Here is a 19975-nt window from a genome sequence, read left to right as displayed (position 1 = left end):
ACTATGATTTTAAATCACCCTGTGATTTCAGCATGATTTAAATATTGAACCTCTTGCTCCCTGAAACTATGTCTGAAACCAAATTTCTCATCCCTCCAGCTGCTTTTCCCTCTGTTACTATTATTCTGTCCTCATTTCCTGGCACAGTGCTGCAGTCCTCTAGTTTTGTGGTTGCTTACAAAATTGATTTACCTAGAAAACTTGGTGTTATCTATACATCTTGTTACCTTACTCTATAGATAACAGTTGTCAAGTCTATCTCTAAACCTCTTTTCCTCTCTATTCCTTTTTTTCCTTTATCACTTTGCCTACACTATTTCATGCTTTCATTATTCCTTACGTGGGCTATTGAATTATCCTTCCATTTCTAATATCCTTCACTACCCAATCCATCTTCTACCCTTCCACCAGAAATCTTCCGTAAACAAAACTTTGATTATACAGTTTTTTCTAATCATTAAGTTTTTGGACATTTGTCAACACCCATAGAATACTGCCCAAATTCCTAGCCTGAGATTTAAAATTCTGTTACTCCCTCATGACAAAGTTGCACCCTTACTTGGAAAAATTAAGCAAACAGAGATGAGCAGTCTTGCAAAGTATAAGAGTAGAAAAATGATTTGGAAAGCTCTCTACGTGAAAGTAACAGGCATGTAACTTGTGTTAGACTCTTCCTTGAAGTTTTCTCATAATTTCGTTTTTAGTTTCAGTCCCTTTGAAAATTAAGCTGAATTATATTTTTCAGCTGCCTCATTTGTGTAAAGCGTAATATAGGACTTAAATTTGGTTTTCTTTATGCTTTGCCTGGAGAAAAAAAGTGAAGTATTATAAACCTTATGTTAGGTATGATGAGAGGACTCCAAAGGAGGAAAACCACAAGGAAGAAGAATTAGTCCTACTTGAACAGCCACTGTATTACCTACTCTTAAGAGTTTACCACTGCTGAGGCTTCCCTGGTGGCGCAGTGGTTGAGAATCCGCCTGCCGATGCAGGGGACATGGGTTTAATTAAAAAAAAAAAAGAGTTGACCACTGTTCATCTCTTAGAGGACTTGAGATTTTAATTAATTAAGAAGGCCATTACTTTATAACACCAAAATACCTCTCCGGTATCACCTTTATTTATCTGAAAATCCAGTCAGGCTTAACTGTTTGATATTCCCTCTGTTTGTGCACAGTTGTGCCCCTTTTTAGTTACTTCCTCTACCTAGAAGAGACCCTCTGACCCCTATTTCTGTATGTCTTTAAAGATTGAGCTCAGATGTCACAGTTTAAGAATAACACGCTGACAATCCCCCTCCCTTGTTCTCCAAGGAAAAGTAATGTTTCGCCTCTGAATCTCTTTAACACCTTTTCTTTGCTCTTTTATGGCAATTTTCATTTTCTACCTTACCTTAGTCATTACAACCCTTCTGAGACCTGCTTGACTACTGTAAAGAGTTTGGGATTACATTAAAATGGGTCTTTGAAGATAAACAGCTGCTTAACAAGTACCCTGCAGGGGTATGGTGTCCATATGACAGTTGATACTGCCTTCTGCTTAAGTTTCAGACCTAGGATGAAGTTTTACTGGTCAGGAAATTCCAGGAAGGGTTGAAGAATGCTTCTCTGGGTTAGCTGACAATTGAATTACCCAAGTACGGTGTTAGTACCTAGGGTTAAAAGAATGGCTAAACTGCTATGCATGGAATGCCTGCTGGGACCCAGACCCTCCCTGTGGACAACGTATTCAGAACTCACAGCTCATTTCCTTTGAACAGACTTTCCCTGGGGAAATGTAGGCAAATTGCGTACCAAAACTCTGAGGGCCAGCAACTATAGGTACCCCTACGCTAAAGAGGCTTGCCTTTAACCTATCCTGATGCATCGTTCATCGCCGTAAGTGCTCTGTAATTAAATCTAATAACTTGTTGCCTGGCAATAGTATGTCCTCTAAATAATGTACTTGGGAACCAGCTTCTCAATTATGAGTCTCATAATTTATTAGAGATTTATACCAATGCCTGGAACCTATTTGAACTGCAGAGATTCAAGAGGGCTAATGGTGTCATCCCACTCAGTTTTTAAGATAATGGCTCTGCAAATCTGGATGTTGGAGCCAGAAAGTTTTACAGCTACCAAAAAAATAATAAACGAGGTGATACAAAACTTGTCAAGGTAATTTGCATTGATTGTCTTAGAAATCAGCTCTTAACATATGACTTAACTCTGTGACCATAACATTTGACATCTCTTGTAATGCTTGTGCATTTGGATTTGAAGACCGATTCCGAAGTCTGACTTTAATCACCTTCCTACCAACTATTAATAATCACTGGGACTCCTAGCCTATCTTGCCCCCTGCTTTCTTCAGTATTTTTTTTTAACATCTTTATTGGAGTATCATTGCTTTACAATGGTGTGTTAGTTTCTGCTTTATAGCAAAGTGAATCAGCTATACATATACACTCTTCAGTATTTTTTATGTAATCTCATTGCGGTATATATTTATCTGGTTATAGGCAGGGAATTAATGATTCTGGAACTGAGCTGAAAACCTGTCATTTGACCTCTCAATTCTAAACAGCTGTTTCAATGATTAGGCCCCCTGGATTAAGGTAGAAGACTATGGAGCAGTGCTTTGGGTCTCTTCTCTGAGGGAGAAAACCCTGTCTTTGTTTTGAATATTCATCAGGAAGTAGATGTTGGTAGAGTACACAGATTGTTCTATTTGAATATTGCCCTGGGTGGTATTGACACTCTACTTTCCCCATCTCTCCCACTCTGTAAGTAGGCAATGAATATTCAAATACAAAGAATGCTTGAGCATTGGTAGGGAGATGAGTTTATTGAGTGGTATTATTTACATATTGCCTCTTTTTGTAACATTGCCAACAAATTATTATTACTATTGAGCAAAAACTGTTATAGAATCTAAAGGCTAGATGTTATCTTAGAAGTCCTTTATTCTAAATCTCTAATTTTACAGGTGGAAAAACACATACAAAGATAGCATCAGAAATATCAGATGCTGAAAAATAGATTTTCCTTGAGTAAGGGGGTGTGGAAGTACAAAAAAGATGAAGGAGTTAGGGAAAATCTTGAGAACTCAGCCTATACTAACAAAATATTGAGTGGAAAATAGAGAATCTAGATTTGTCCTTGATCCTGTAGCAAAGTGCCCAATCAGGAATTGACTAACAGAAGAAAACAGGCTAGTGACTAAGAAAGGAAGTGCTATATGTATGGCATTGGGCCAAAAGCTTTAAAATATATAATTTTAAAATGCCTTTTATGTATCAGTTGGTATACTGTGACTACTCACGTATATGTAATTTCTTCATAAGAACCCTAAAACCTGTAATAAACATTTCAGTTACAGGATATGATTGCATCAGTGGGTAATCAATATCTGTGAAGAAGGGGAGACCTTCTTCACAGACCTTTTGAATCAGAAATCTTGGGGATGGGACGAGAAATCTGTGTAGTAAGAAGCCTTCCAGGTGATATTCATAAACTGCTTGAAGCCAGGGTTCAGCAAATTATAGCCTGTGGACCTAATGTGGCCCATACCTGTTTTTGTCAATAAAATTATATTGAAACAATACTCATTTGTTTATTATTGTTTATGGCTGTTTTTATACTGCAGTTGGCAGAGTTGAGTAATTGCAGAGACCTTATGGCCTGCAAAGCTCAAAGTATTTACTACTTCGTTCTTTACAGTAAAAGTTTGCTGTCCTGCTTTACTCCGTAGGCATTAGATAGATGTCTAAACTAAATGTATAAGCAGATATTTGCTAATTGAATTGAAGACCATAAGCAAAAAAGGAATTTCTCATGTTTTTAAATATCTTAACCTATTATCTTTCCCTTTTAGTCAAGGATGCTATCTAAACGGACCTTTTAGTTCAAATCTACTGACAATCCCGAAGCAAAGGTCATCTTCTGTATCGTTAACTCACCATATAGGTCTAAGAAGAGCTGGTAAGAAATCATTTTTGTGACTTAAATATGGGAGGTCTCAACCATTTCCTGTGTTATAGGTTAACATAACTAAGCAGTTTGGGTTGGCTATTAACAGTTTGCTCATTCATTTATTAATTTTTGAACAAGTACTATGTATCAGGCACTTTGTTAGGCACTAGTAATTCAGGGATAAAATATAGAACTATTTAACCTGGGTAGTTGTAGATAGAGAACAAGGGAAAACCCCGGAAAGAGCGTTCTTTTGTAGCATGATAATTGTGGAGGGAAAAAAAAAAAATCTTAATATGAGAATAGAAAAAAACCCTGACTATATCCTATAATAAGTCATTCTAATAGAATTTTTATCCAATTATCTATCTATGGGGGGGTGAACTGACATAACATTATATTAGTTTTAGGTATATAGCAAAATGATTTGATATTTGTATATGTTGTGAAATGATCACTGTAAGTCAACATCTGTCACCACACACAGTTACAAATTTTTTTTTCTTGTGATGAGAACTTTTAAGATCTATTCTCTTAGCAACTTTCAAATATGAAATACAGTATTATTAACTACAGTCACCAAAGACAATAGAATGGCATATTTAAAGTACTGCAAAACAAAACTTGCCAACCTGGAATTCTTTATCCAGTGAAAATATCCTTTAAAACTTAAGGTGAAATAACATTTTTTTCATACAAACAAAAGCTGGTAGGATTTATTGCTAGCTAGTAGACTTGCACTGCTAAGATTCAGCAAAGGAAGTTCCTTAGGTAGGAAGAAAATGATCCAGACTGAAGCATGGATCTGCAGGAATGAATGAAAAGCACTGGTAAGCCTAAATATGTGGGTACATAAGAGAATACTGATCATTAAAAACAGTGACTCCCTTGTGGCCTGCATAGTGTATAAAGAAGTCAAGTATATGGTAACAGTGGCACAAAGGGTGGGAAAGGGGTAAATCGGACTTAAACTTACAGTGTACTTGAAGTGACTGAAAAGTACTAAAAAGGTTCTAATTTAAAAGAAACTAATACTTCAAAGATGCACATTGTAATATCCAGGGTGATAATTAAAAGAATAAAAGAAAAAGTATAAGTAAGAAGCTAATATAGGAGGTAAAATGGCATGATTTAAAAAAAAAAACCTTGAATAATCTAAAATAATACCAGAAAAGAGGAAATAAGAAACAAAAACATAAAGAATAACTAAAAAAGAAATAGCAAGATGGAGGATTAAGCAAACTATATTAAATATACACCTAGCGTGGGTGGCTGGTGGGGAGCTGGGGGTGCCAGGGATCTGACCAGAGTTGCTGGAGTATATTATCTGAAATGTGCAGTTTTCCACAAAAAAGTTGAAAATACACTCCAGTTAATAGATACAGACTGTCAGACAATTAACACAAGACTCAAGTACATGCTCTTTACAAAAGGCACACTAAATATAAGGACACAGGTCTGATCTCATGGGTATAAAACACACAAACCAAAAATTAATTAATTAAAATAAAATACACAAACCAAAAATTGACAGAACTAAAGGGACAGAAAGACAAATCTGTATTCATTTTGGAGATTTTAACTCATCACTCTCATTGTCTAGTAGGATAAGCAAACCAAAATATTAGTAATAGATAAATGGAAGATTAGGACAACATGATTTAACTGACTTGACCTAATCGACTATAAAACACCACACTCAGACATTACAAGATACATATTTTTTCCAAGGACACATACAAGATTGATCAAAATAGGCCATTTGCTGAGCTATAAAACAAGTCTCAACAAGTTTCAAAGGATTAAAATCATATATAGCGATCCGCTTCCGGAATGGCAGAGAGAGGATCTCAGTAAACTTGTTCTTCTGCTAAAACAACAAAAATAGGGGCAAAAAACTAAATTCAGTCATTTCAGAATTCTGGAAGTTAACAAAAGCCAGAGAACTAGAAGTCATCTATACAAGAGAAACTAACTACCGAACCTTGGTGAGACAGTGGGGTTCTGCGACAGCTTAATTGGGGGCACTTCCCAAACCCTCTCTCTGCCCAGCTCAGTGATACTACAGCTAAAAGCCACTAGCTTTGCAGCCATTAGAGTCTTACCTCTTTAGAAACTGCATTAAAAGCAACAACCTGATAGTACAGTAAACGTTTTGTTCAAGCTCCCTGGCAAACACTTCTACTCCCAGGGTGCTGTGGATATTTCATTTAACTCAGAGCTCAGCTCTCCAAAAACACAAACAAAAACCCCCTATACCCTATGCCAGGCAACATTGTGAGTGCGTAAGGCTGTGATTTCAACTGGGGCAAACAAGAGCTGATTGGGAATTTAAAAGGAAATCCTGGACACTAGATGACCCTGGGGAAGTGGAAAGCTCTGGCAACAGAAGAGGATAGTTTTTTTTTGTTTTTGTTTTTGTTTTTTTTTTAACAAAAGGGGCCAGAACAACTGGATATCCAAGAAAAGAATTTGGACACTTATCCCCCCACATATACTAGGCTGAGCACATGTTTATTAGGGCTGTGCACATGCCCAGGAAAGATCTGGGAAAGGTGAAGGCCCTGGTCACTCCATCTGTAGCTGACCTTGAGGTCCTGCACAAGCAGGAAGTAAAAGCTAAGGCTGTCTTGTAAACTGCCTGGAAGTTTGAAGTTGTATCTTTTCAAACAGATTCTCATCTACAGATGACATAGAGGCAAGACGTTTAAAGTAATCTTCTGTCTCATCTAAATTACACTGACCCAAGAATGGCTTCTAAGAAAGCAAGCGTAAATCAAGGAGAAAAGGGAAAAAAGGCAGCAGAGAACTCAGTGGCTACACACCTCAGAGAAAACAAAATCTACATAATGAGTCCAGGAAATCACTCAATGAATAATCAGAAACAAAAAAAGAACAAACAAAAAACCAGCAGCATAAACCTTGAGGGTGGGAGAGATCTGATATTAGAATTGTTACAACATATTATCTAAAATGTCCAGTTTTCAACAAAAAAACCATGAAGCATGCAAAGAAACAAGAAATTTTTCGCCATGTAGACAATGAAAAACAGCCAACAAAATTTCCCTGAGGAGGCTTGGATTTGGGATTTAGTTATGACTTTAAATCTGCTACCATAAATATGTTTAAAGAACTTGAGGAAACCATATCTAAAGTAAGGACAGTATGACAACAATGTCTCACCACAGAAAGAATATAAAGAATTAGAAATTATAAAATAATTTAAATAATTATAAAATAATTACCACTTCTACTCAATACTGGGTTGGAGGTTCTACTCAGGGAAGTTTAGGTAAAAATGAATAAAAGGAACATGTAAAACTATTTGCAGACAACATAATCATATATTTATAAATCCTAAGAAATTCATTAAACCTATTACAACCAATAAACAAGTTCATCAGTGTGGCAGAATACAAGATCTATAATCGATAATCAATTGTATTTCTATATACTAGCAATGAACAATGCAAAACTGAAATTAAGAAAATAATTTCAGGACTTCCCTGGTGGCACAGTGGTTAAGAATCTGCCTGCCATTGCAGGGGACACGGGTTCAATCCCTGGTCCAGGAAGATCCCACATGTCGCAGAGCAACTGAGCCCGTGTGCCACAACTACTGAGCCTGTGCTCTAGAGCCTGTGAGCCACAACTACTGAGCCTGCGTGCTGCAACTACTGAAGTCCGTGAGCCTAGAGCCCGTGCTCTGCAACAGAAGCCACCACAGTGAGAAGCCCGCCCGCCCCAACGAAGAGTAGCCCCCACTCGCCGCAGCTAGAGAAAGCCCACACACAGCAACGAAGACCCAACGCAGCCAAAAATAAAATAAATACATTTATTAAAAAAAAATACTTGGGAATAAATTTAACAAAATAGTGCAAGACTTGTACACTGAAAACTATAAAATGTTGAAATTAAAGAAGACCCAGATTTTTTTCTTTTTTTTAATTTTTGACTATGCTGCGTGGCATGTGAGATCTTAGTTCCCCGACCAGGGATCAAACCCATGCCCCCTGCATTGGCACACAGAGTCTTAACCACTGGACCAACCAGGGAAGTCGCAGGAAGACCCATATGGAAAACATCCCATGTTCGTGGACCAGAAGACTTAATATTGTTAAGATGGCAATACTCCTTAAATTGTTCTAAATTTAGTACAAATCCTTATCAAAATCTGAGCTGGCTTCTTTGTAGAAATTTGAGAAGCTGATCTGAAAATTCATATAGAAATTCAAGGGACCCAGAGTAGCTAAAATAATCTTTAATAAAAAAAAGAAGAAGAAAACTGGGGGACTCACACTTGTAAATTTTAAAACTTACTACCAAGCTATGGCAATCAAGACAGTGACACTGGCATAAGGATATTCCAACTCAGTGGTATAGAACTGAGTCCAGAAATAAACCCTTACATGGTCAATTGATTTTCAGCCAGTGTGCCAAGGTAATTCAAAGGGGAAGAAATAGTGTTTTTAACAAATGATGTTGGGACAACTGGATAGATATACAAATGAAAAAGAATGAATTTGGAACCATACCTGTCATCATACTCAAAAATTAACTCTGAATGCTCATACACTCAAATATAAGAGTGAAACCATAAAACTTGTAGAAGAAAACATAGAAGAAAATCTCTGAGTTTGGATATTCTTAGACACCCAAAGTACAGTCCATAAATGAAACAAATTGATAATAGAGGGGGACTTCCCTGGTGGCACAGTGGATAAGACTATATGCTCCCAATGCAGGGGACCCGGGTTCGATCCCTGGTCAGGGAACTAGATCCCACATGCAAGCCGCAACTAAGAGTTTGCATGCTGCAACTAAGGAGCCTGTGAGCCGCAACTAAGGAGCTCGCCTGCCGCAACTAAGACCCAGAGCAACCAAATAAATATTTTTTAAAAATTGATAATAGGAATTCATTAAAATTAAATCATTTGTATTTACTTCAACAGACACCTAAAGAAAGTGAAAAGACAGTCCACAGGATGGGAGAAAATATTTGCAAATTACGATTTGACAATGGACTTGTATTCAGAATAGACAAAGATGTCTTAAAACTCAATGATAAACACACAACTGACCGCACTAAAAAATTGGCAAAAGATTTGAATAGATGTTTCTCCAAAGAAGGTATACAAATGGCCCTAACCACGTGAAAAGATACTCAGCATCATTAGTCATTAGGGAAATGCAAATCAAAACCACAAGGAATCATGACCTCACACCCACTATGATGTCTATAATTCTAAAGACAGTATAAGTGTTGGAAAAATGTTCAGAGGTAGGAACACTCATACATCACTGATTGGAAAGTAAAATGCTACAGCTACTTTGGAAAACAATTTGGCAGTTCAGTACTTGAACAGAGAAATAAAACTGTGCTATATTCATACATACAATTTTATATGTCATTCAAAATGAATGAACATGTGAAACATCTTTTTAAAATGTTGAGCAAGGCATAAAAGCATTTATACTATCTGATTCAATTTACAAAGTTCAAAGAAAGGGCAAAACTAAACTGTAAAGAGATAACATGTGGTATAAATATAAAGAGAGGCAAGAAAAACACTACCATAAAAGTCAAAGTAATGCTTTCCTTTAATGAGAGGGAGGGGAATTAGATATTGGACATGGGTTTCTGATCTCTGGCCATGTTTTATGTTTTAGCTTGAGTGGTGAGCATTCCTGTTATAACTTTTCTATATGTGTGTTATATTTCACAATTTAAAAGGTTTATAACAAAAACGATGAATCTGTATTGTAGAAAGTATTTTATAAGGGTTGCTGGGTTTTTCTTTACCATTTTGTCTTCTCCTCGAAACTTTTCTATGTTATATGAAATTTCTACCCTAAAATTAGGCTATCCTTTATTCTTCTCAGCCTGTTTGTCAGCGTTTCGGACACTCAGTATTATAATAGAAAAAAGAATGCTGAAAATTGGGACTTTAGTCTCCAGTTAGTAACTAACTGTTATTATTTTGACAAGAAAGATACTTCCCCTTTCTAGTCCTCGGTTTCCTCTTCTGAAACTTTAAAGTGTTTGACCGATTATTTATAAAATCTTTTCCAGCCCCAACATTATATGAAATTATAGGAGCCTCTAAACAAATCAGTTTGATAGAATAGCAGTTGGCAGCCCTGTACATGTAAAATGAAAATGCTACTTAACTCACAGGGCTATTATGAAGATTAAATAAAGTAACACATTGTATTAGTCAGGGTTTTCCAGACAAATAGAACTAATAGGATGTTCGTGCATGTGTGTATACCTACATACATACATATATACTTACATACATATACCTGGGGTGGGGAGTGATTGATTGATTGATTGACTGATGGGGATTGGCTCGCCAGATTGAGAGGGCTGTCAGGTCCAGAATTTTTAGGGCAGGCTGCCAGGCTGGAAATTCTAGCAGGAGTTGATGTTGCAGTTTTGACTCTGAAGGCAGTCTGGAGGGAAAATTCCTTCCTCTTTGGAGGACTTCAGTCTTTTCTCTTAAGGCCTCCAACAAATTGGATGAGGCCAGTCCACATTATAAAGGGCAATATGCTTTATTCAGTCTACAGATTTCAATGTTAATCACATCTGAAAAATACCTTCACAGCAACATCTAGACTGGAATTTGACCAAACAACTGGGCATGATAACCTAGCCAAGTTGACACATAAAATTAACCATCACACACATCTGTAACTATGTCTGAAAATACCATAATACCTTAACAACTGTTATTTGCTTTCCTCTCTGATTCACACTTTACTTGGATCTTTATTTCAAAATAAAGTTTTAAATCCACCTACACCTGTCCAGATATACCCTTAATTCAAGGCACCCAGCAAAGGCTCTTGAGTAAATCAATAGGATTAGGGATGTATTTCTGAAGCACTCTTTTTTTTCCCTTATTTTAACACTTAGCACTTGTTTGTATTTTCCACTAGACTTTAGGTTCATTGAGTTGTAGGGATGGCATCTTTTTCTCCATTGTGAAACACTGCACGTTTTCCAGCATATAATAGGCTCTCAAATACTTGTTGAATGAATGAATGAGCTGGAAAGATGTGGATTTTTTAAGGGATCTGCTGTTGTGTTAATATAATTTTATCATATGCTTAATTTGCTTAATGCTATCAAGAACTTTGGTTCTTCAATAAAAATGAATTGTATTGTACTGAAAAATATTCAATAAAATTTGGTAAAGATGCTTTTGTTCATGTGGATAATCAAGCTGGTAGGGACACAAAATGTTAAAGATAAAGACCAATGTGAATTAGGAAAATTTGTGCCACACATTATGTACGTTTTAGTTATACTTTTAGTATTTACCTACTATGTGCCATCCTGCCACAGGGTGTTTATTCCACAGTCATCGATGATGACAAATATGGTCTATATTCTGCCTGAATTCGTAGAAGGTGTTGAAGATAGCTCCGTGTAGAAATCTAGTTAATCATTTAACTGTAAATACTTTGCTTTCTTTAAAGAAGGAAAATGCTCTTTATAAACACCCAAACACGGACAATAAACACATACATATCAGTACATACATACATACATATCTCTTTCTTCTCTTTCAATTTTCTAGGTACTTTACCCGGCCTGAATTCTCCCAGTCATGGACCAATGTCTGCTGGCTCTCCAACTAACCGATCACCTATAGAATTTCCTGACACTGCTGATTTTCTTACTAAGCCAAGTGTTATTTTACACAGATCTCTGAGCAATGCACCCAATTCACCAGATTTTTATCAGCAACTTAGAAATTCTGATAGCAATTTATGTAACAGGTAAGTTTCCCAAGTGTTTACTATTTGTTTCAAAATATAGGTTATTTTAGTAAAGTATTACCAGTTTTCTTGTTCTGTATTATAACTAGATGATTAATGAATACTACGTCCTCTTCTTCATCTAGCAGTTTTTATTCTAAACAATTTTTTTTCATTTCAGTGCCATTATTCATTTCCCAGCTAAATGATCTCCATCTGAAGTGAAATATAGTGGTATTTTATCCATCATAAGATATCAGTAAATGTATGAGAATTATTTTAGTATGTACTAATTTAGTACCTATTTACAGTACCCAGTTCATATGGTGTTTGTTCTTATTTCTGCTTTAATGGTAATAAGTGTTTACCTCAGATCTCAGTGTTACTTCCAAAATATGTTATTTCCTTCATAGGGACACAGGTGCTTTCTAGGATAAAGCCTGTTAAGTTTATAGAGAGATTGGAATATTAGGATATTTTGCAGTTGGGATTTTGCAGTTAAAAAATAACCAGATTTTCTGATTGTATTTAGGTAAAAAAATTTTGCCTCACTTATCATATACATATATTTATCTGTTTTATTTTATAAGCTGTGGACATCAAATATTGAAATATGCTTCAGCATCTGAACCAGAGTCTGGTACAGACTGCCACAGGGAAAAGTCAGGTGAGACTGCAAAAGTCATGTGTGTTTAAATTTAAGAACAATTTCTTACATTGTTTTTTAAAATGAATAAATGAATGAGTTTTTTAGTCTATCCATCTTTAAAATGAAGATTATAATCTTTTTTACTTCACAGAGGAGTTATTAGCAAATTATAAATAATAGATGGTGAAAGTATTTTGAAGAGTAAAAATGTGCTGTACGGATGAATATAGTCTTATGTTATGGCTAGGGTTCATAAATAGTGAGATTAACTATATTAACCTCGAAATTTAAATTGCATAATCTTAGCTCAAAAGCGTTTGCATACACTTTTAAATAATTACACAAAGGAGTTGTTTTAAAATTTAGTTAATTATATTATTCTGAAACATACCCTCAAACAAGAAATATTGTTAGTGATAAAGTTGTAGTTGTTTTATAACTTTAAAACATTGATGACTCAAGTGTCCACTAATAGTTAACTAGGTGACTCAGACCATCATATCCCCTGAAGGTAGCTAGAAAAGTTACAAGTTATTAACAATAAAAAAAATCTGCTTGAAGCCACTGAAGAACTAACAAGCTCCTCAGAATTTCCAGTATAAGACCTGGAGGAGGACAGAAATCCAAGAAAGTGAGTCTCAAGTTTGGGGCTACCAAAAGGGTGTTTGCTGCTTCCAGAGGGGCCAGTGACTGATAGAATGAGCAGTCCCTTTGGTAGCTTCATGGGACTAGGGAGACAAAGATTGGAATTGAAGGTTTGCCGTGGTAGGAGTAACTTGGTAAACTCAACAGTACTGCATCCTAAGAATAAAGGTAAACCAGAAATAGGCCCTTTCAGGGGTTATAGGTGCATATCAATCCCTTCACATACTTTAAAATTCCCCCTATTATAGCGTACAATTTAATAGTTTTGGGGTTTTACATTTTAAAGGACTAAAAAACAATAAGACGGGCTTCCCTGGTGGCGCAGTGTTTGAGAGTCCACCTGCCGATGCAGGGGACACGGGTTCATGCCCCGGTCCGCGAAGATCCCACATGCCACGGAGCGGCTGGGCCCTTGAGCCATGACTGCTGAGCCTGCATGTCCGGAGCCTGTGCTCCGCAACGGGAGAGGCCACGACAGTGAGAGGCCCGCGTACCGCAAAAACAAAACAAAACAACAACAACAACAACAAGAAAGAAGACCAATCCTTCACAAACTTCCAAAAAAATAGGAGGGCAAACTTCCCAACTCATTCTATAAACGAGACCAGTATTACTCTGATACCATAAGCAGACAAAGGCATCACAAGAAAATAAAACTACAGACCAACATTTCCAATATCCTTAACAAAATACTAGCACAGTGAATCTAGCAACAGATAAAATGTCATACCATGACCAATTGGTATTTATGCCAGGAATGCAAGGGTGGTTTAGCATTTGAAAATTAATCAATGTAATACACCCCATTAAAGAGGGGGAAAAATCACATGATAATCTACCTAGATGCAGAAAAAGCATTTGACAAAATCCAACACTCTTTCATGATGAAAACACTCAAACCAGTAATATCAGAGAAGTCCTTCAATCTGATAAAGGGCATCTTTGAAACAAACACAGAGCTAACATCATCCTTACTAGAGGAAGATTGATGCTTCCCCCTAAGATGAAGAATAAGAGAAGGGGGCTTCCCTGGTGGCACAGTGGTTGAGAGTCCGCCTGCTGATGCAGGGGACACGGGTTTGTGCCCCGATCCGTGAAGATCCCACATGCCGCGGAGTGGCTGGGCCTGTGAGCCATGGCCGCTGAGGCTGTGTGTCCGGAGTCTGTGCTCCACAGCAGTGAGAGGCCCGCGTACCGCAAAAAAAAAAAAAGAAGAATAAGAGAAGGGACATGACTCTTTTTGAATTTTTTTTACAATAGCCAGGACATGGAAGCAACCTAAGTGTCCATCGACAGATGAATGGATAAAGGATATGTGGCACATATATACAATGGAATATTACTCAGCCATAAAAAGAAATGAAATTGAGTTATTTGTAGTGAGGTGGATGGAACTAGAGTCTGTCATACAGAGTGAAGTAAGTCAGAAAGAGAAAAACAAATACCATATGCTAACACATATAAATGGAATCTAAAAAAAAAAAAAGTTCTGAAGAACCTAGGGGCACGACAGGAATAAAGACTCAGAGTAGAGAATGGACTTGAGGACATGGGGAAGGGGAAGGGGAAGCTGAGACAAAGTGAGAGAGTGGCATGGACATATATACACTACCAAATGTAAAATAGATAGCTAGTGGGAAGCAGCCACATAGCACACGGAGATCAGCTCTGTGCTTTGTGCCCCCCTCGCGGGGTGGGATAGGGAGGGTAGGAGGGAGAAGCAAGAGGGAGGGGATATGGGGATATATGTATATGTATAGCTGATTCACTTTGTTATACAGCAGCAACTAACACAACAATGTAAAGCAATTATACTCCAATAAAGATGTTAAAAAGAGAAAAGAATAAGAGAAGGATTTTTGCTTTCAGCACTTGTATTCGATATTGTACTGGAGGTTCTAGCCAGGAAAATTTCTAGAAAGATAAAAAAATAAAGATATCTGAGTGGAAATAAAGAAATAAAACTGTCCTTATTCACAGATCATTTGTAGAACATTTCAAACACACACACAAACACAATTATTAGAACCAATAAACAAGTTTAGCAAAGTCACAAGATCAAAATACAAAATCAGTTGTATTTCTCTATACCAGAAATGAACCATCAAAAATTGAAATTTAGAAAATGTTTCCATTCATAATAGTATCAAAAAGAATAAAGTTAAAATAAATTTAACAAAAGAATTAGGAGATTTATAAACTGAAATCTATAAAACATTGTTGAGAAAACTAAAGAAAGAAAATTAAAGAAAAGTTAAAGAAACTAAATAAATTGAGAGGCATAGCAAACAAATTGGGAAACTCACTACTGTCAACAGGCTATTCTTCCAAATCGATCTGTAAATTCATTGCAATTCTGATCAAATTCCAGTAGGCTTATTTTGGTAGAAATTGACAAATTGGTGTTAAAATTTACATGGAAATACAAATGGCCTAAATAGCCAAAACAATTTGGAAAATAACAAATTTGGAGGACTGATACTACCTGATTTCAAAAGACACCAATAAGAAAATCAAAGACAAACCACAGACTGGGAGAAAATATTTGCAAATTATACATCTGATAAAGGTCTTATAACCATGACATATAACTCTTTAACTCAATAGTAACTCAACCAACTCAATTAAAACACAGGCAAAAGATTTTAGATATTTTGGTGAAAGACTTTTGGTGGAGGATATGAAGGATATAAATGAATGGGTAGTAAACACATGAAAAAATTATTAACATCATTAGTCATTAGGGAAATGCAGATTAATACTACAGTGAAATACCAGTAAACTCAAACCAGAATAGCTATAATCAAAAAGACAGACAATACCAAGTGTTGGCAGGGATGAAGAGAAATTGGAACTTGTGCATTGCTGATGGGATTGTAAAATGGTAAACCCACTTGGGAAAACATTTTGACAGTTTCTTTAAAAGGTAGACATGGAGACTTCCCTGGTGGTCTGGTGGTTAAGACTCTGTGCTTCCACTGCAGGGGGTGTGGGTTTGATCCCTGGTTGGGGAACTAAGATCCCACATGTGGTGCGGCCAAAGAAAACACAAAACACAAACAAACAAAAAAGTTAGACATAAATTTACCGTATTACCCAGCAGTAACATGGATAAGAATTTACTCAAGAGAAAACATATGAGCACTCAAAGACAGGATTATGAATGCTTATGACATCATTATTCATGATAGTGCTAAACTGGAAAAGATCAAAATGTCCATCAACTTGTAAATGAATAAATATCACGTGGTATATCCATACAATGGGATTCTGTTTAACAAAAGAAGAACAAACTGCTGATACATGCTACTACGTGGATAAACTTCCAAACATTATTCTAAGTGAAAAAAACTAAGCTAAAAAGATTATATATTGTTTGATTCTATTTATATGAAATTCTAGAAAAGGCAAATTTATACAATAATCAGAATAGCAGTTGCCTGGGGTGAAAATAAGGATGAACTGTAAATAGGCATAAGGGTACTTTTTGAGGTGATGAGAATGTTCTAAAACTAGACTGTCATGCATAGAGAGCAGACTTGGGGTTCCAAGAGGGAGGAGTTTGGGGGAGACATGCGGTGGGAGGTTTGGGTTAGTAGATGTAAAGTATTATATATAGAATGGATAAACAACAAGGTCCTACTGTACAGCACAGAGAACTATATTCAATATCCTATGATAAACCATGATGGAAAAGAATATTAAAATGAATGTAGGATTTCCCTGGCAGTCCTGTGCTTAAGACTCCACACTTCCACTGCAGGGGGCTCGGGTTCGATCCCTGGTCAGGGAACTAAGGTTCTGCATGCCACACAGCGTGGCCAAAAAATAAAAAAAATTAAAATATAATGTATATATATGTATAACTGAATCACTTTGCTGTACAGCAGAAATTAACACAACATTGTAAATCAACTATACTTTAATAAAAAAAGACTTTTTTGAATCTAAAGACCAAAGCAATCAGGTGTTTTGAAGATAATGATGATAACAAAAATTCTGGGCCAAAAAAACAACAAACAAAAAAACTAGATTGTCATGAATATTGTAGAAGTCTAAATTTTCTAAAATTATTGAATTATACACTTACTCTGAGTGGGTTTTATGGCATGTAATTATACTCAATAAAGCCTTTTAAAAACCACAACAGATTATTAATTCTCACAGTTCTTTGCATTGACTGGTCTCAGCTGGGAGATTCTCACTTGAGGGCTGTCATGTAATTGCAGTCAGATATTGGCAAGGGTGACAGTCATCCAAAGGATTGATTGGACTGAGTTTCCAAGATGTCTCATGTGTCTGCTGGCTATTGACCAGTCCATTTAAATATGACCTTTCTCTGGTCTTCTTCCAACATTTTGGCTGGAGGCCAAAAGAGGAGGCTATGAAAGCTGCCAGTCCAGTTAATGGCTCAACCCAGACCAGACAGAGTTGTCATTTCTGTCATATTCTGTTAATCAGAGCAGTCATGTGGCCTGTCCAGATTCCAGGGGGTTGGGAAATAAATGCTCTCTTGATGGAGCAATAAGAATACATTTCAAAAGAATGCATGTGGGATAAGAGATAGTGCTGTGGACATCTTTGGAGAAGAAATTGCTATATTTATTTCATCTGTTTTTCTTATTATCTGTAAGATACAGTTATTAGGAATTTAGATCATTAAAAAGTAAATCATGTACTTCAAATGTCAACAATTTTTGGATTGACAGCTATTTTAGAACATAATTGTAGTTAGTGCCTTAACTTACCAAGAACAGTTGAATAATCTGAATTTTTAAATTTTCTTAAAATAAAGTGTGTTTATTTGGAAACATTTGAAAAGTAATATTTTCCAAAGGGTAATACTTCCTGATCATGATCAGTTAATGATTTTTTAGTATATTCAGTGTGTTAGGTTCAGATTTGACTGACAGTTATTGATCACCTATTATGTGTAACATCTAGTAAAATAGGTGTTATTATCCACATTCTACAGGGGGGAAAGCTTGCCATTATTAAGTACAAAAATCAGGATTTAAACCTAGTTCTTCTGAAAGAACATCTGTATGTGTATAACTGAGTCACTTTGCTGTACAGCAGAGATTGGCACAGCACTGTAAATCAGCTAGACTTCAATAGAAATCAATAAATCAATCAATCAACCAACCAACCAACCAACCAACCTAGTTCTTCTGAAAGTCAACTCGAATGAATACTCTTAAAAACACTTTTATTTTTTTAAAAATCCCTACATATTGAAAAATAAATAAATCCTAGGTCTGTGGCTTGACGAATTTTCATACATCTAATATACATATGTAATCAGCACCCAGATCAACAAACAAAATATTACCAGCACCTCCTCTCATGCCCCACTTCCAGGAATCTCCCTCAAAGATAATGTTGATCCTGTCTTTCAATACTCATGTGTGTCAATTTTGATATGTTTTTGAACTTTTCATAAAGAGAATTGCAGAGTATATACCTTTGTGTCTGGCTTCCTTAACTTGACATTGTATTTTTAAAAATCATCCATATTGGTGCATGTGATTGTAGTTTCTTCTGTTTGCTCTGTAGTGTTCAATTGTGTGAATACACTACAGTTTGTTTATTCTACTCTTGGTGTGTTTTGGGAAAGTTTCCTGGTTAGCATATTACAAATAGAACGAGTATGAATATTTTTTTGCATATGAGTGAATGAAATGTAGCTACCAATGTTGCTTCCCTTTTCCATGTAATTTGGGAAAAAGAGTATTACTAATCACATTGGTAGAGAAATAACTCACAATTCATAACATTGTTCTAATTTTTAGATGTGCCTTAATCTCATCCATAATTATGAGTTTAGAATTTTCATATCCAAAACTCAAACAATTTCAGGTATTAGAAGTAGTTTACATGAAATTGGTTTTAAAAAAATTTCCTACTGAGGGGGACTGACATTTTCAGTTTCTCACTTTTATAATGAATTTCCACCCTCTCTTTCATCCATGAGTAGCTATATCAGGTGAAATATTGCCTGAGCACAAGGTACCTGGGCCAGCTGGTCCAGCAAGATACAACTTAATTGTGTCATTAATTTAGATTGAATGCCAGTATGGTTCGGTTTATCTGAATACTTTTTACAAATTATTCTTATAAAACTGTTCATATAGGACATGTTTTATTCTTGTTTATTACTTTAAATACTTTCTGAAAGGTGATGAAGACAATACCGTTTTCTCAAAAGCATCATTCAACCTTACGGAAGCGCAACAAGAAATGGAAACAGAGAACAGAGACTGCAGAAAATTACTTTGGGAAGGTGATAATCACCTAAAAGAAGAGGCACAGAATGAAGAGCAACCAAATGTAAAAGATAAATTTTCAATATGATTATGTAAAGGTGAAATATATTATTAGTTAGTACTAAGCTTATTATTTTTGCCCAGAACAAGGTTTTTAATATAATGATTTAAAAAAATTTTTTACTGAAAAGTCACTATTAACACCTGAAAATAGAGTTTCTTTAAATAAATGAGGAGTTTGGGATTAACATATACATACTACTATATATAAAATAAACAACCAGGACCTACAGTATAGCACAGGGAATGCTACTCAATATCCTGTAATAGCCTATATGGGAAAAGAACCTGAAAAAGAATAGATATATGTATATGTATAACTGAATCACTTTGCTGTACACCTGAAACTAACACAACACTGTAAATCAACTATACCCCTATTAAAAACAAAAAAAAAGAAAGAAAACCTTGGGTTAAAAATAATTACTTTTAGGGCTTCCCTGGTGGCGCAGTGGTTGAGAGTCCGCCTGCCGATGCAGGGGACGTGGGTTCGTGCCCCGGTCCGGGAGGATCCCACATGCCGCGGAGCGGCTGGGCCCGTGAGCCATGGCCGCTGGGCCTGCGCGTCGGGAGCCTGTGCTCCGCAACGGGAGAGGCCACAACAGTGAGAGGCCCGCCTACCACAAAAAAAA

At 36.2% G+C, this 19975-nt stretch overlaps 1 protein-coding gene across 2 annotated transcripts in view; it reads left to right on the top strand.

Annotated features, from left to right (window-relative positions):
- The window catches only part of PDE3B (phosphodiesterase 3B), a 167607-nt gene that overhangs the window by 113975 nt on the left and 33657 nt on the right, over window positions 1-19975 (top strand). For both annotated transcript variants that reach the window (XM_024757003.1, XM_024757002.1), the window contains exons 5-8: window positions 3856-3962; window positions 11543-11744; window positions 12314-12390; window positions 19196-19347. In XM_024757003.1, coding sequence (XP_024612771.1) covers window positions 3856-3962; window positions 11543-11744; window positions 12314-12390; window positions 19196-19347 — 538 coding nt within the window. The remainder of the gene's footprint in view (window positions 1-3855; window positions 3963-11542; window positions 11745-12313; window positions 12391-19195; window positions 19348-19975) is intronic.

Source organism: Neophocaena asiaeorientalis, unplaced genomic scaffold (genome assembly GCF_003031525.2).
Source record: "Neophocaena asiaeorientalis asiaeorientalis breed wild unplaced genomic scaffold, Neophocaena_asiaeorientalis_V1.1 scaffold504, whole genome shotgun sequence".
NCBI classification, from domain to species: domain Eukaryota; kingdom Metazoa; phylum Chordata; class Mammalia; order Artiodactyla; family Phocoenidae; genus Neophocaena; species Neophocaena asiaeorientalis.
This window is presented reverse-complemented; position numbering and strand designations above follow the sequence as displayed.